Raw genomic sequence first — 15,389 nt, forward strand, 5'->3', positions numbered from 1 at the left:
TTTATGGACAGTGCTGATGACGGCACATTTTTTAACAAGCTGCCACGGCAATGTGCAAAGTCACCCTCAGGCACTGGATTAGAATCTGGCAAAGCATGGCCCAAGCAACAAATCCGGCCCCTGAACTGTGTTTTTGTTTTAATAAAACTTTATTGGAACACAGCTTGTCCATTTACATATCATCTAGGGAAGCTTTTGTGCTCCCGACAGACACTGTGTATCCTGGCAACATTGAAGTATTTACCATCTGGCACTCTGCAGAAAAAGATACAATGATCTTCTATCATATACTTGAAACTTGCTTAGAAGAAAGAATTTCAAGTCCTCATCACGAGAAAAATAAGTTCACGATTATGTGTGGTGATGGAAATTATTAACTACACTCATGGTGGTTATCATTTTGCAATATACACAGATATCAAATCATTATGTTGTTCACCCAAAACTAATACCGTATGTCAATTATACCTCGATAAAAAAATTAAAGATTAAATTAAGAGACACTGCTGACCCCTGAACTAGATAAACACAGACAAGCCTGCCCCATAACCAAAGAAGCAGACCAGCATCAGACGTCTTAAAAGATACAAAGTTTTATTAAACAAACCTGGAATGAATAGTATTATTACATAAATTAGGCAGCAGTACAATTTTCCTAGGGTATATATACAAATCACAGTGATTTTCATTGTGCAAGAATTGAAAGAATTAGCAACAGACTATTTTTTTTTCCACATGAGAAGCTGGGACAACCCCACAGGGATCCCAGCGCGGGCTCGCCGGGGTGCACCACACCTGCAAAGGCACTCCGTCTCGTGTCTGCGGCATCCCACGGCCGACCCGGGGCCACCCCGCCAGGCCGCCCGCAGCACAGCGCAAGGAAGAAGGAAGCTACGACCGTTCTGCAGAGCTGAAGAACCGCCTCAGAGGACAAGACGCCCTGAGTGTCAAAAGGCTTGAAATCCCATCTACTCACACACACATGTAATGACTTTTACTTTAAATTAACAGCGGCGTCCACCAGGGAAGAGCCGAGGGAAGCCCAACAGAATGCATGACAACACAATAACTTATAGGAAAGCATGACAGAGCGTTTCCCTTTTACTACGAAAGACTGCGAAGCCCACGGGGTCTGCAAAGCACACTTGATAGGAATACGCGACGCTTGGTGAAAACACCACTCCCGCACTCCACCGCCACCAACACACACACCAAACTACCCAAATACATTATTAACACAACAGTTCATGTGCTTGTCTTCTTGTTTTTTGGTAAGTGGACATCGTCCCCTGAAGGTGAAGTAAAGCGAAGGCCTTCTCGCCTCCGTGAGAAACACAGACACACGGTACAGGTACACAGGACTTGCCCAACGTGGTGGATGCACCACCAGAAAAAGAACTCGGGCGTCACATTCTCAGTCTCCACCATGGGAGCCGTCAGGGGCTTCTGTGAGTCTGTTCATTTTGGGATGTATGATCGATTGGTTGGGGGGAAAAATCCAACCAAGAATTTTCCCTGCACTACAATAACCAAGTAGCTAGAATGAGAATTTTGACGTGGTCATGAGATTTGACGCAGCCCGGAGCGCTCCCCAGGAGGTGGGCAGCCCTCGGTGCCCAGAGAGTGGGGGCAAACTGGGGTCTTTAGTGGATGGCACGGAGCCATGTTTTCACAGTTAAAGTGGTCCAAAATCTAGAGGCAGCTTAGGTCATACATAGAAATGGCAAACGCATCCCACATCCCGCGACTGTCTAGCGGTACTGGTGATTCTGTCGTTGGTAACAAGGAAGTCTTTACGTAGGGAGTACAGAATAAAACAGGACACTACCAGACGCTCATGGACAGGTGGGTGGGCAGGGATGGGAAGAAGAGTATGAAAGCATCACGAGGACGTTGAGCTGGGTGCACGGATCTTGCTGCTGGGCTTTGACGTATCGTCTCATCGACCGCAGAAATCGCAATGTGCCCATTGCCACACCAGATACGTTTATGCCAAGCAGGGTTCTAACGTGTGTTCTGCAAGAATTGGAAGCTGGCCAACGCAAATGGAGGACACGCTGTATGGCCAGCTGTGATTTAATTTCCTTCTTAACTTTGCAGATGTGTGTTCGAGCGGGTTGGTGACAATCCCCTTAGAAAAACACCACCCACCCCAACGTATTTAATTTGCAAAACATGCGTTTCCTGAGGATTTTCTTTAATTGGTATTTGTATTTACGAAAATATTGCCAACTCGTAAAATTGCATAGAACAAAAGAAGCCTATCTTTTTTTTTTCCTGATGCAAATTTTGCGAACATTTCCACGATGTTTCTTCTCATACGACTTTTGGACACAGGTATCTAATCAGATATCTGAAGATTTCAGAGTGTCCCCACCGAATAAACTCTTTTTCAATTATATATAGTAAGTGTCCCATGTGTCTGGGACTCCTTTTGATTAAATCAGTCTTTGCATTACATCACTCTGCTTAATTTAACAGTCCAGCCACGGGCCGTTAGCACATGGCGTGTGCCACCTCGAATATTGAAATGGCAAGGCTGAGGTTAACACCATCTGGTATCCTTGGAATTCCTTTTAGTTTTCAATTTGTTTTGCATGGCTGATGGCCGATGACAATGTTTTTAAAGAACCATGTGATGTGTGCATTCCAATGTTGGCGTGTGCGTGTGTGTGTGTGCGTGCGTGCCTATCTGTCCAAAATTAAGGCATTGCATTTCATGCTTTCTTGAAGCTATTTTCATATCCTATATAAAATCCGGGACAGTGAAAACTAAACCCGAAGATATGCATATGGGTCAGTGTGTCTACATACAATGTTTTAACGTGCTCAAGAAAGGTGTTTCATTTATTTTTATTTTTTTAAGCACAAGGCTCCAAAATAATAATAATTGACTTTTGTAAATCAGAGGATGTGAGATCTTTGCTTTCCCTCATGGGTTTATGTATCAGAGCACAGACACTGCCGATTTAGCCTTGTAATAGTCAATGATGAAACAGTTAAAGAACTTCATGCTGAACTCATAGCCCGTGATGGCCCCCTACTTAATGCAAACGGCACAGGGACTGCTTGGTACAGACTGAAAACACCGTTCTGTTGGAACGTCCGTAGGGCACGCCCTTTAAAAATGTCTTTTCTTTGAGTTACTCATTATAAAGAGTTTATTTTACTGAATCTTGTAGTACCTCTAACCTTACTCATTGAATGTGTATTTGAAGAGCAGGTCATGCATGAGAAAGAGGGAAATCTGGAGTGGATTTGATTTCAGGGTCTTTTACTGCCTGGGTGGGTACACATGTTCTCCATTCCACCTTCCACAATGCTGAGCCCCAGGCTTCTGGTTCCTGAGTGGAATCTGGCCAAGTCTGGTATGTGACTGCATGGTCTTTGACATTTTGCTGCTTAAAGAAATATATGACTTCCCCACACGGCAGCTCTCCACATTCACGGATGTGCTTACAGAAGAGAGGTATGAAGGGTTACATGGAAAGAAAAGGTCTTCCCAGGCACGGCACTGAAAAACAATGTCTACGATGGCCAAGAAGCCACAAGGTGACTCAAGAACACATGAGCTGGAGAAACCTCGAGAGGGTGTCCAGGTTTCCCTCTTCCCCGCACCCATTTCACTGAAACACCTCCCAGGGCATGCAGTGCTCCCATCCCCGCTGCCCACGGAGCTGGACTTTTTCAGGCCAACCACGGGAAGAAAGGAAGGGTACAGAAGGGGTTCTGGAGGTCTGTGTGTATGTCCCTCCGCAGTCACCAAAGGCTCTGGCAGTGAAGTGCACAGACATCCCTGCAGAAGGTCACAGTTGAACCCTACAACCAGACACATCACAGACGTAAGCAACTCTGTTAGTCCAGCTGAGTCACTGTCAGCAGAGAACGGGCAACCCCTTGAGATTCATGCAGCAAACTTCAGAATGAGGAAGAGAAGCACAAGACAAGGCAACGGATCATGGAGAGCAAGGACCCCTAGCACCTTTTGCACGCCCCATTTTTTGAGAGGACCCACATCTAGCAACATGCACACTGGAACCCACTCCACATCTGCCTTGCATTAAGTCAATCCCAAGGGGGAAGCATCTGCAGGATGCTCTTCGTGATAGCTTCACGATCAGGTCCAGAGAGGAAAAGACAAAATCTCAGCCACCAAGAAGTCTGCACAAGCCCGCCCTACGTAGGAGACAAGAGTGTGCTGGACACACCCAAACTGAACATTTATGAAGACAGAAACAAGAGAGATTAATTTTTACTTCGCTGAACACTGACGTCCTGTGGCTCATTTGCTTCTTACTTTTCCCACAGTGGAAGTTGAAAAAAAACCCAAAAAACCCATGTTTGCATGAAGGTCATCCGTGCAACTGAGCCAACACGGAAAGTTATTTGTTAGCTCTGCGTTTTGCTGGAGACAGAGCTCAACTGGAATTTTAATAGGTAGCCACCTGCTCCCACCACCCCCTAACGGAGTATGAAATTTCTGGATGCGACGCAGGAAACTTCTGGACTGCATTCCATTCCTTGAACAACGTTATTGGTATTCTCAGACTCAAATTCAACTGTCCTTCTCTTCCCTTCCAGTTTCAAGACCTACAGTCACCAGACACAAAGCACTGAAGAGGGCATGTGGACCACCGCGTGGTGTTTTCTTCACAAGCTACAAAATGCACATAAGACGATAAAAAATGCACACGTCTTATCCGTTTTAGCTTTTGTCCCCAAGAAAGCCAGATTCTTGGAAGAGCAATTTGGAAAAGAAAAGTCATAGGCTCTGCCAAGTATGAAGATTTACAACACGGCACAATTCCTGTGCACCAGTCATATGGTGTTTTTACACACGCGCAACACACGCACACACACGCCATCTGTGGTTATAACCAAACACGTTCAGTTCAAACTTATAAAGATAAGTCTATGAGGAAAACCAAGATATCAACAGTAGGTTCACCACACTAAGAGATAAGATAAAATCTACAACAAAACAATGATCCGAAAGGTCCTACTGTGCAGTAGATTTCCAGTTGCTTAATGATGCTTAATTTCCAGTTGCTTAAATAATGCCAGGTCCGTGACTTTGTACGGAGATCCAGTCTCTTTATATACATCCGGACTTATAGAATACGGAGATGTCCTCATCCTGTGGACACGACCCTTCTTCAGGGATGATGTGCAGCTCCTTGTCCCCAGCAGGTTCAAATCACCCTGTTTGCGGCATGAAATAAAAAAGGATTTTGTTAGTGTTCAGAAGAACTGGGTAAGTTTCGTAATAATCATCCTAATAATTGAAAAATAATAATACACACACAAAAACAAACTTTCCATTGGAATTCTTCTTGCAAAGATCCACAAGCGTGAATTCTAAGGGGAGGGAAATGCTTAATAAAATAATTAAGCAGTGAGATGTCCAGGTGATGCAGTTGGTTAAGCCTCTGACCTTCGATTTCGGTTCAGGTCATGATCTCAGAATCGTGAGATCAAGCCCCGCATCAGGCTCTGTGCTCAGCGTGGGGTCTGCTTGAGATTCTCCTTCTCCCTCTGCCCTTCCCACTCGTGCTCTCTCTCTCTCTAAAAATAAGTATACAAACCTTTAAAAAAACATTTAAGCAGTATTTTAATGGTGGGTCTCAAATGGGATATGATGGCATCACGCATAACATTATCCCATGTTCAACTATGCTGAGAGAGGAGACTGATTTCACAAGCAAAACCAAGTCCTGTCTCGATGTGCTTCACCATAGAACCTTCCAGCTAGATGGAAAACATTTCAACTCAAATGTTGAAGTCAAACAAAAACCAAAGTGTGAGGTCTGTCCCTGCCAGCCGTTCTGACAGTCTGCTCCATGGGCTGAAAAGATGGGAAAATTCACTTTCCAAAGACGAGCGGGTTAGTCATACAGCTATTAATCGGCTCTGGAGGGCAGGAATTAAGGTGCACCTGTGTGTCATCAACGGGAGACAATTTTACTTCACGAGGGTGCCTGGGTGGCTCAGTGAAGCGTCTGTCTTCAGCTCAGGTCATGATCCCAGGGTTCTGGGATGGAGCGCCATGCCAGGCGCCCTGCTCAGTGGGGAGCCTGCTTCTCCCTCTGCCTATCCCTCTTGTTCCTGCTCTCTCTCTCTCTCAAATAAATAAATAAAGCATTAAAAAATTTTTTTTTGCTTCACAAAGAAATAACCTTCCCGCGTGGATGGTCACACCTTATCACTCGGCGCTGAAAACGCCAGATCTCTGTCCCATGTTGTGTGCAAAATCGTGGAGACCGATTCAAATGTTAACAGTCCAGCTGCTCGAGCACGAGACCAGAATTCAGTGTCTTGGAACGAGCAGCAATGTGATCATGAAATGATTTCTTATTTCCCAAGGTTCGTTGAGAAGGTCATCAACAGTGAATGATTCCAGGTGCAAAAAAAATGCCATCGACGCGTACGTTCCCAAGGATACGCACTGCCTTGAGAAAGTTATTCCTATCTACGGAATGTGCTAAAAACATAGCTGGGGCACCTGGGGGATACAATTCCCAACCACGAATAGAACACTATCCACTGGGTACACGACAGACCCCATCGGACGGCAGCTTTGTGCTTCCTTAAGTAAATTTAATAGTATCTCTGTTACAAAAAGGTCCCAGTCCTCTGGCTTATCAACAAAGTGTCCTTCACCAGAAACCAAACCACGTCTTCCATTTCTTTTTTTTTTTTATATTTTTTTAAAGATTTTATTTATTTATTCGACAGAGATAGAGACAGCCAGCGAGAGAGGGAACACAGCAGGGGGAGTAGGAGAGGAAGAAGCAGGCTCATAGCGGAAGAGCCTGACGTGGGGCTCGATCCCATCACGCCGGGATCACACCCTGAGCAGAAGGCAGACGTTTAACCGCTGTGCCACCCAGGCGCCCCCAAACCACGTCTTCCATCATTTAAAGATAACTGGATAAAAATAACGTATAAAATATTATAGGCAAATCATTCAAACCTGAAGCAAACGAGGAGAACAGAAAATAAAACCTGAATTTAGAAACACCTTCTGTTTTTAAAACTCGTTAACTGGCCTTCACTAGGTTTGCAGAAGCTGGAAAAGCTGCAGCTAAAGAGAGTATTTTAAGAAAACCTCAGGAGAACGATCGTTATGTGTTGAAAAGACTAAAACCCATCAAGCAGACGTGTTCCTTTCACATCCACACGGCCACCTGTTTCTCTTATTGAATTTTTGCTTCCACAAATTTTTAACTTTTAGGCAGGTTTCTGCGTGGCAACAGCAGCCGAGAACAGGTTTCCAGTGCACCACGCCTCCCTCCCTGCGAGGGCTCTACCATGGCGTCAATGGGCACATGGTACTGACCAATTATTCCTCCTATTCCTCAGAAGTGCTGTTGGGGGGATAAACAGAGGCAAAAACCAAGAAAAGTCAAGGAGTAGACATATCATTGGCAATATCTTGCTTCTCTTCCTTCCCGCGATTTTTCTTGCCTGCGTGTCGTGAGGAGGAGACCCTGATTTAAGTGGTGGAGTAACCGAAAGGTCTTACTACCCACATTCAAAAATCCTTCAAAGTCATCAAGTCATAGATTGCACAGACACAGAGTCGTAGACTTCCAACGGTTCAAAGAAATGAGAAACTCAAAAATCCCTTCTTTCAAACATCCAGTGGAGCTTAGCAAATTCCACAGGAGGTGTTCACTGCTGGCATCAGTCTCTAGTGACAAGGGAACCTAAAAAAACCCTTCTGAAAATATTTGGTAGGTATCTACAAAGAAGCTGGTGTGGAACTGAGGGCTTCCAGAACGCAGGAACTCAGGGATTTTTAGCAAAGGGGCTGTGCCCCTGGAATGCGCAGACACACACGTCCCTCACAGAGGTCTCAGACGTAGACTGTGCCGCAGCAGGTGTGTCTGGGGAGTGGGGCGTTGGGCGCAATGCTGTCTCTGGGCCACACTGCATGTCTTGAGTAACACACCGTGGGGTGCTGATGAAGTGGACGCTAGGAAGGACTCCATCCAGCCCTGCCCCACTGCTGAGCCCCAGTGGATGAGGGAAGCCCCACTCCGCCAAGGCAACATGCCCTTGACGTGGGGACGCGTCACCCTCACTCACGCGTCATTACTAAAACGAACGGTTTACCTTCCAGATGAAGATTCCCGTCCTCAGAAATTCTTGAAGACTTCCAAATCCTTTGGCGACACTGGAGGGGCCGTGTTCCAGTCATTCTCCGGGTAGGCTTCGAAGTTGGAGGTATCGCCCTCGCCGCACAGCTTCGGCACGATGGGGGGCTGCAGGGCAGGGGCAAGACACAAAGCACAGTCAGAAGGGAACGGTGCGCACCTGGATGGGACGTGCATCCCTTATGTCTGCGACTTTACATAACCATAGGGGTGATTTGGGGGAAAAGAAGCACAAAAAAACAAAGTTGTCCTTTCTTTGTTTACTGAGGTGGAAAGTTTCAAATCGGAGATATTTCAAAAAAGGTTATCTGTCAATGGTGACGTAGGAGGAATGAACGGAGGAAGGGTGGTAGCCAGCCCTTGCTTCTAAATTCTAGACTGGAGAACCACCCAGATTCCTTGTTAATGCAGATCCCCAGGCCTGCTCAGGTCTGAGGGATCTGAAGCAGCTGGTCCAGTGGCCAGAGTTTGGAAAATTCCAGAAAGAGGTGAAGCACGACAGGCTCCAGTGTTGGTATCATCGATGCCAAGCCTCAATCCCGCATCAACGAAATGAGGTCACTGGCACTGAAGAGGAACTCAGCCAAAGGGTCCCGTAGAGGACCAGTCAGCAAATATTTTTGGTTTTGCAGGCTGTAGAATTTCTGTGCTGACTACTCAGCTCGGCCACAGCAGGGGGGGAAGCAGCCACAGACAACATGCAAATGAATACAGGTGGCCGTGTGCTAATAAAACTTTATTTATAAAAATAAACAAGGGGCTTTGGGAGGAAACAGAGGAAGAGAATAACTTACACTCGGTAATGCATACCTTCTAATATCGATTTGGTTTCTGAACAATGAAAACATATTATTATTTCAATTTAAAAATAAGTCATTTAATACAATGAAACACTTGAAAGCAGCTCATTGAGACATCGGTGGTCTGGGCTGAACCCTAGGTTCTGGGCTGGGGGCCGGGCATGAGCATTTTTAAAGTCTTTCCATTGGCTCTAAAAAGTGCAAGGTTGAGGGGCGCCTGGGTAGTTCAGTTGGTTAAGCGTCTGCCTTCAGCTCAGGTCATGATCCCAGGGTCCTGGGATCAAGCCCCACGTTGGGCTCCCTGCTGAGCGGGGAGTCGGCTTCCTCTCTCTCTCTCTCTACTGCTCACCCTGTTTGTGTTCTCTCCCTCTCTCAAATAAACAAATAAATAAAATCTTTAAAAAAGGAAAAAAGTACAAGGTTGAGAACACCAGTATTCAAGTCTCCTGTTAAAAATGCATTTCAATTCTGGGTCACCTGGATGGCTTAGTCGGTCAGGAGTCCAACTGTTGATTTAGGCTCAGGTCATGATGTCAGGGTCGCGAAATCAAGTCCCTCAGCGGCCCCACGCTCAGTGGGGAGCTGGCTTGAGATTTTCCCCCCATGCCCACATGTGCATGCTCTCTGTCTTTCAAATAAACAAACATCTATCTATCTATCTATCTATCTATCTATCTATCTATCCATATATTTTTTTTCAGTTCAAAGAAAGGTGACCTAGAAAATATTCTCCATCTGATCTACCACCATCACTGCACAATATCTGTAAGTGTTGGACAAACGCCTGATCTGTGTTATACCATTTACCATTCCCAATTAGAAACTGGGGGGACGGGACTCATCCTAGTCATAGTTCCAGTGAGGGACAGAGCCGGGTCTCAAAAAACCCAACTGTAAAACGTGGGATCTTAACCCGTTACCTCTAGGTGTGTCTGTGGCAGCCAAGATCTCCACTGAAAAGGGATCTTGGCTAATTAGCGATTTGAGATGATCAGCTGCATTATACAAATTAATTATGTATCAGAGTCAGACACTGCCCCTTGCTGAAGACAGGTAAAGGGCGCCGAGCTGACAGTCACCCACGTACGTATGTTGTACCTTCAGCTTCCTTTGTGGGACCGCCTCCCAATCCACAGTTCGGAACCACCGGTGCCGCTTCACGTCATCCGCTCCGTTCTTCAAAAGAAACAGGAATCATCAGCAGACAGAATTTCGCCAGGACAGGGAACAAAGCATTCCAGAGAATCTCTACTTTACTTAGTACAGAATAAAAAAATAAAATTAAATTTAAAAAGTGTGATATGTTTTTGAGTAATTGTGCCTGGACCGTGAGCTAGGAGGGGCAATGTAAAAAGGAAGGTGTTTGTGTTCTGTTCACCATCATTTATAGTAGAAACCAACCCTGTCATTACTACCCTGGGCCACACTTTTATGAAAGTATGACTATGGCTCAGGCTCCTGAGATAAAACGAGACAGACACATGGTCATTTCTGAGTCTGCCACCTGTTTTGGTCTTGACAGTTTTCTCTGGTATTTAGCATCCTCATCACACAGACCTGAAGACCAAGGTTCACTAAATGATGTAACTGGCTCAGTACTGCAAAGCCGGTAAGTCACATGACTAGGACTCAAACCATGATGCCCAAATTCAGAGATCTGAACAGCTACCCAGCAGCACCTTTCAATTATAGTACCAGTGTGTTCGTGTAATAGTAATGGTTTGTTAGGGTCTGTTTCATTCACAAGGGTGACACCAATAGCCAACTAATGGCATCGTGGTCTTTGAAAATCCCTCCCAGGTGTTCAGCCTTCCACCCGACCCTTCTTCTTCCTTTTTATGGCCCTTGGAGCAACTTTTTTAATCGATTAAATGTTGGGAGTTGTTAAGACAGAAACACATGAATTCTGTGACATAGGAAGAAGCCAATGGATCTGAATGTAACATTAAGTTTGTGAAATGTCACCTGGAACCTGTAAAGAAGAACTTATTTGGAAATAGAGTCTTTGCAGATGTGATGAAGGGAAGGATCTGAGATGAGCTCATTCTGGATCAGGGCGGCCCTAAATCCAAGGACAAGTATCCTTGTAAGAGACAGAAGAGGAGACACGGACACAGAGGAGAAGCCACGTGAAGACAGAGGCAGAGATGGGAGGGATGCAGCCATAAGCCCAGGGATGGCTGGAGCCCCAGAAGCTGGAAAAGGAGGAAGGACCTTCCCCTGGAGCTTTCGGAGGGAGCATGGCCCTGCCCCGCCTGGATCACAGGAGTCCTGCCCACCTGGATCTCAGGAGCCCTGCCCCACCTGGATCTCAGTGGGCCAGCCCCACCTGGATCTCAGTGCTCCTGCCCCGCCTGGATCTCAGCACCCCTGCACTGCCTGGATGTCAGGAGCCCTGTTCCACCTGGATCCCAGGGGGCCAGTTCCACCTGGATCTCAGCGGTCCTGCCCCGCCTGGATCTCAGGAGCCCTGCCCCGCCTGGATCTCAGACTCCGGTCTTTTGTTACAGCACCCACAGGACACAAATACACCCACATCAACAGAGGGTCCTGAGAGCTTGGTGGGAATCAAGCCTCACCCACGGTCTACTGTGTCTCCCAAGACCATAGCAGACAAGACCAATGCACTGGCCCATATTTAAGTTCCTCCATGGACGTCCACAGCTAGAAATAGCTAAGAAGACTTTCCCAGACTCACTTAGATTCAGTGGTGCCACAAGAGAACCAAAACATGCATGTAAGATATCATACCATTTATGCCACAATCTCAATATATTCCCCACCACATAAAAAGCTTGTGAAAACTATATATGATCTACACATTCTGAAATGCTTAGTTCACACAGAAATGTGCTCACCCACGTTCATGGCGCTCCTCACAAGAGCCACAAGGCGGAAACCACGCAAATGTCCATCCACGGGTGGATGAGTAAGCACAGTGGGGTCCATCCACGAATGGAGTGTGACTCGGCCATAAAAAGGAGCAAAGCACTCACACCTGCCAGCATGTGGACGGACCCTGAAACCGCGATGCTCAGTGGGGGGGAGCCAGACACAAAACATCACTCGTGGTGTGATTCGTGGACATGAAGGCCCCGAACAGGGGATTCCACAGAGACAGAAAGGAGATTAGTGGTTGCCCAGGGCAGGAGGGACGGGGGGCTTGGGTAACGACAGCGTAAGGGTATGCGGTTTCTTTCTGAGATGAAGGGAAACATTAACACTGACCGTGGGGATGGTTGCACAATCCTGCAAACACATTAAAAGCTGCTGGACTGCACGCTTTCAATGGGGAGGCGTGTGCAGTATGTGATTTACAGGTCAATCGCGTTATCGGAAAAGTCGAAATAAATAAGCAAAATACCGACATGTTCGAGACGATGGGTGAGTCGTCGACTCGTGGGGGAGAGAAGAGAGGATGGGGTATAGACGCAGGTGGATTTTGCATGCCCAGATACCCAGATTTGAAACTGGATCAACGATTACACAAAACTGCCATGCCTTTTATTTCTAGAAACAGAAACGTACGGTGTCGAGCGACAAGAGGGTCTAAGGGATGATACGTACGGAGACAAACACTGACCTTCATGTTTCCAAGGCGTCTGGTTCTGTCAACAACAAGCAATTTCCTAATGAGGTCTCTATTTGCGGGAAGGAGACAAAAAAAAAAAAGATGCATCTTGATACGGACCCAAGCAAAGACGGCATGTCAACAGCAGTAAAATCTGCCCACCACGCTACGCACGGGGAGACCAGATCGATTTCCCTTTTGCCTCAACATTTTCCCGCAGTTGTTTCTTCACTGATACTGGTTTGTACGTAATTTATGCAAAGCTGGGTTGGCTACACACAGGGACAGAGCAGAAGGGAAAAGGTTCATTAACTCATTGCGCAGAAAACGAGCCTTCCAACAGAACACGTGACAAAATTCTGCGCCTGCCCCAAGGATGGCGACATTTCACTTAAATTATACCCGTGAGGCTGTCCTTGTCAAAGAGAAGACGTCCGCTTTTACCAAACATGGATGGTCATGCTGTGCGCTAAAGGTCTACATATTTACGGGGTTCTGGTTGCACGCTGCTTGGTCTCCCATCACATCCAAATTTCTGTGACTCCCTTCAACTCTGCTGCTGTACCCACTTCTTCCTCCTGGACAGCAGCCCATGTCAGAATACAGGCCCATTAGGATTATGCCAGGTCTATCAGGATCTGACGGTTAAGGGGACTGTCCAAGACGTTCAGAAGAAAAGGTGAGGAAGTAAAAATCGTGTGTGTGTGTCTTACATACTATACAGAATACATTATGTGCAGTCATAGCTAGACTTCGAATATAAATTGAAATCCCCCAGACCAAGGAAAAGACCCATGGCTCAGTTTCAAAAGACCCATAACACAACTTCAGAAGACTCAGGTGTACCTTATCCCCCAGGGTGAGGAGCACCCCCGTGGACTCATGCCACGGCGTGCACTCTGTGCCCAGCTGCAAAGGCTGAGATCCCAAGGCCCGCGGTGATACATGTGAAGGTCCAGGGTCCCAAGATCCCCGGGCGCCGTATGTCTAGACTGTGAATCACTGAATACCACGCTCTTCAAACAATCCCAAATAACTATGGGTTTTTTCCTTCTCTTTCCCTACCATTTACACCCGTCATCCCCGTTAGTGCATATACTTAAAGTTGTCTATACTGGGATTCTAATAACGATGTTTTATTTAAAACGTAAAATGAAACCCTTACAAAGGGGCCATCTGATATGGCAAAGCTGTGTAGAACTCTAGGACTGTCTGAACTCTGGAAGGGCCTACAATCTGGGCACGGGTCCTGTGGCCACCGGCAATCCCTTGATTCACGGCGCCTGAAATTCTAGATCTTACTTACTATCCTGCCTGGCTTCTCGCTGACCCCTCTGGGACAGGAAGAAACCCTGGTATTTGCTCTACCAAGTTGGTGAGAAGCCCCAAAGCTCTGACGTCCTTTCAGCTGTGTAAGATCCCATAAGGAATCTCAGCATCAATCCAAAGAGACCCACGCCCAGGCAGGAAGGTGACACTGTCCAACGCCGAGGTTGTGTGAACAACGGAAGACCCTGAGAACGTGAGAGTCAAAATCCGACCGTCATGGAACCCAACGGCAGGGATCTGGATACGCAAGACTGCTTAGGGTCCTGCTTCTCAGCCAACTCAGGAAGATCCAGGCAATACCGTGGAGAAGTGAAGTTCTTCTCAACCACCATTTGCAATCAGCAACGACATCCAAGGAGCCCAGGTTCCTGCTCTGGCTGAGCCCCCCTGCTGGGGACATGGGGGTCCCAGGGCAAGAGAGAAGAAGAGCCTGGGGCTGCTAAGACGAGGAGTGTTCTAGACCAAAGGACAGCAGCGGAGTCACTGCTGGTTCTCTCTTCAGAACAAACTAGGAGGAAAAGAAGCAGGGGTAGCAAGACACCAGACGGAGATTGAATTTAGGTTTGTTGTATTCCCTTCTTTTCCATGGAACAGTGTAAACTTACTCAATATTTTCGTACGACCGACTTGAGCCCTTGCCATCAATGATGGAAGAAATGACCTATGATTTAACGCATCGTCCCTTCTCTGGGGAAACTTCTCTAGGAAGAGCTTAAGTCATTCCTTGCAAGAGGAAGGTGAATACATCCCCTGAGGTTCTGCCTAGACTAAGACCTTCAGGGGGTCTCCGCAAGGGGCTGATTTTTAGAAAGCAAGAGACAGTCCACCTCATTTTACCTGGAGCACGTGAACCAACAGCAACAGCTAAGCCACACCTGTATACCTCTTTGGACTGGATTCCACCCGTGTGCAACCAGAGCGAGGCAGATGTTCCCACCCCCTTGATTTACCCAGAATCCCAATGGTCTAAGGTGACCGCCAACTGGCCGATCTACCAGTGGGTGTGAGCCCAGTTTAATCCAAGCAAACCACTGGTAAACTGTTGGCATATACACGAGTAAATTTTTAAAACATCCATGTGACATAACGTCACTCAACTCTAATGGGATCTGGACCCTGGGGGAGAAGATCTATATAATAGTTTTCTTTTCTTTCTAGAGAAAATGAGCTTTTGACTGCTCGATCTCCCTTTGCACCTTACTATCTTACCATTCACGGGACAGAGTGCTCCCCGTTCTGAATGATTATTTTTAAATGGAACCTCGTTTTCTGGCTTAGTCTTCTAAAACTTGCCTGGTGTGTCAAACCTATCACCACCTCTGGCTCAACCAGCCAATGGAAACACTGTCTTCTACCTGGACGGAGAGCCTCTGGGGGGAGTGAGACGACCTTCACCAGTTAGAAAAGCAACTGGATGCAGCCAGTGGTCCCAGCAGCTGACCCAGTGTCATGAAATCAGTTTTCTCTGAACTCGCTGCCCATAGGCTACTTTAAAAAATAGCAAAGAGGGAGAAAAGTCTAGTTCTCGGC

General features: G+C 46.7%; 1 protein-coding gene across 1 annotated transcript in view; it reads right to left on the reverse strand.

Annotated features, from left to right (window-relative positions):
- Window positions 1-577: 577 nt before the first annotated feature.
- The window catches only part of LOC113240773 (protein kinase cAMP-dependent X-linked catalytic subunit), an 82,937-nt gene continuing 68,125 nt past the window's right edge, over window positions 578-15,389 (reverse strand). Inside the window, exons 6-9 of the mRNA XM_026478181.4 lie at window positions 12,543-12,600; window positions 10,058-10,135; window positions 8,119-8,267; window positions 578-5,202 (exon numbers count right to left, since the gene is read on the reverse strand). Coding sequence (XP_026333966.2) covers window positions 8,142-8,267; window positions 10,058-10,135; window positions 12,543-12,600 — 262 coding nt within the window. The 3' untranslated portion in view covers window positions 578-5,202; window positions 8,119-8,141. The remainder of the gene's footprint in view (window positions 5,203-8,118; window positions 8,268-10,057; window positions 10,136-12,542; window positions 12,601-15,389) is intronic.

This window comes from Ursus arctos, chromosome X (genome assembly GCF_023065955.2).
Source record: "Ursus arctos isolate Adak ecotype North America chromosome X, UrsArc2.0, whole genome shotgun sequence".
NCBI lineage: Eukaryota > Metazoa > Chordata > Mammalia > Carnivora > Ursidae > Ursus > Ursus arctos.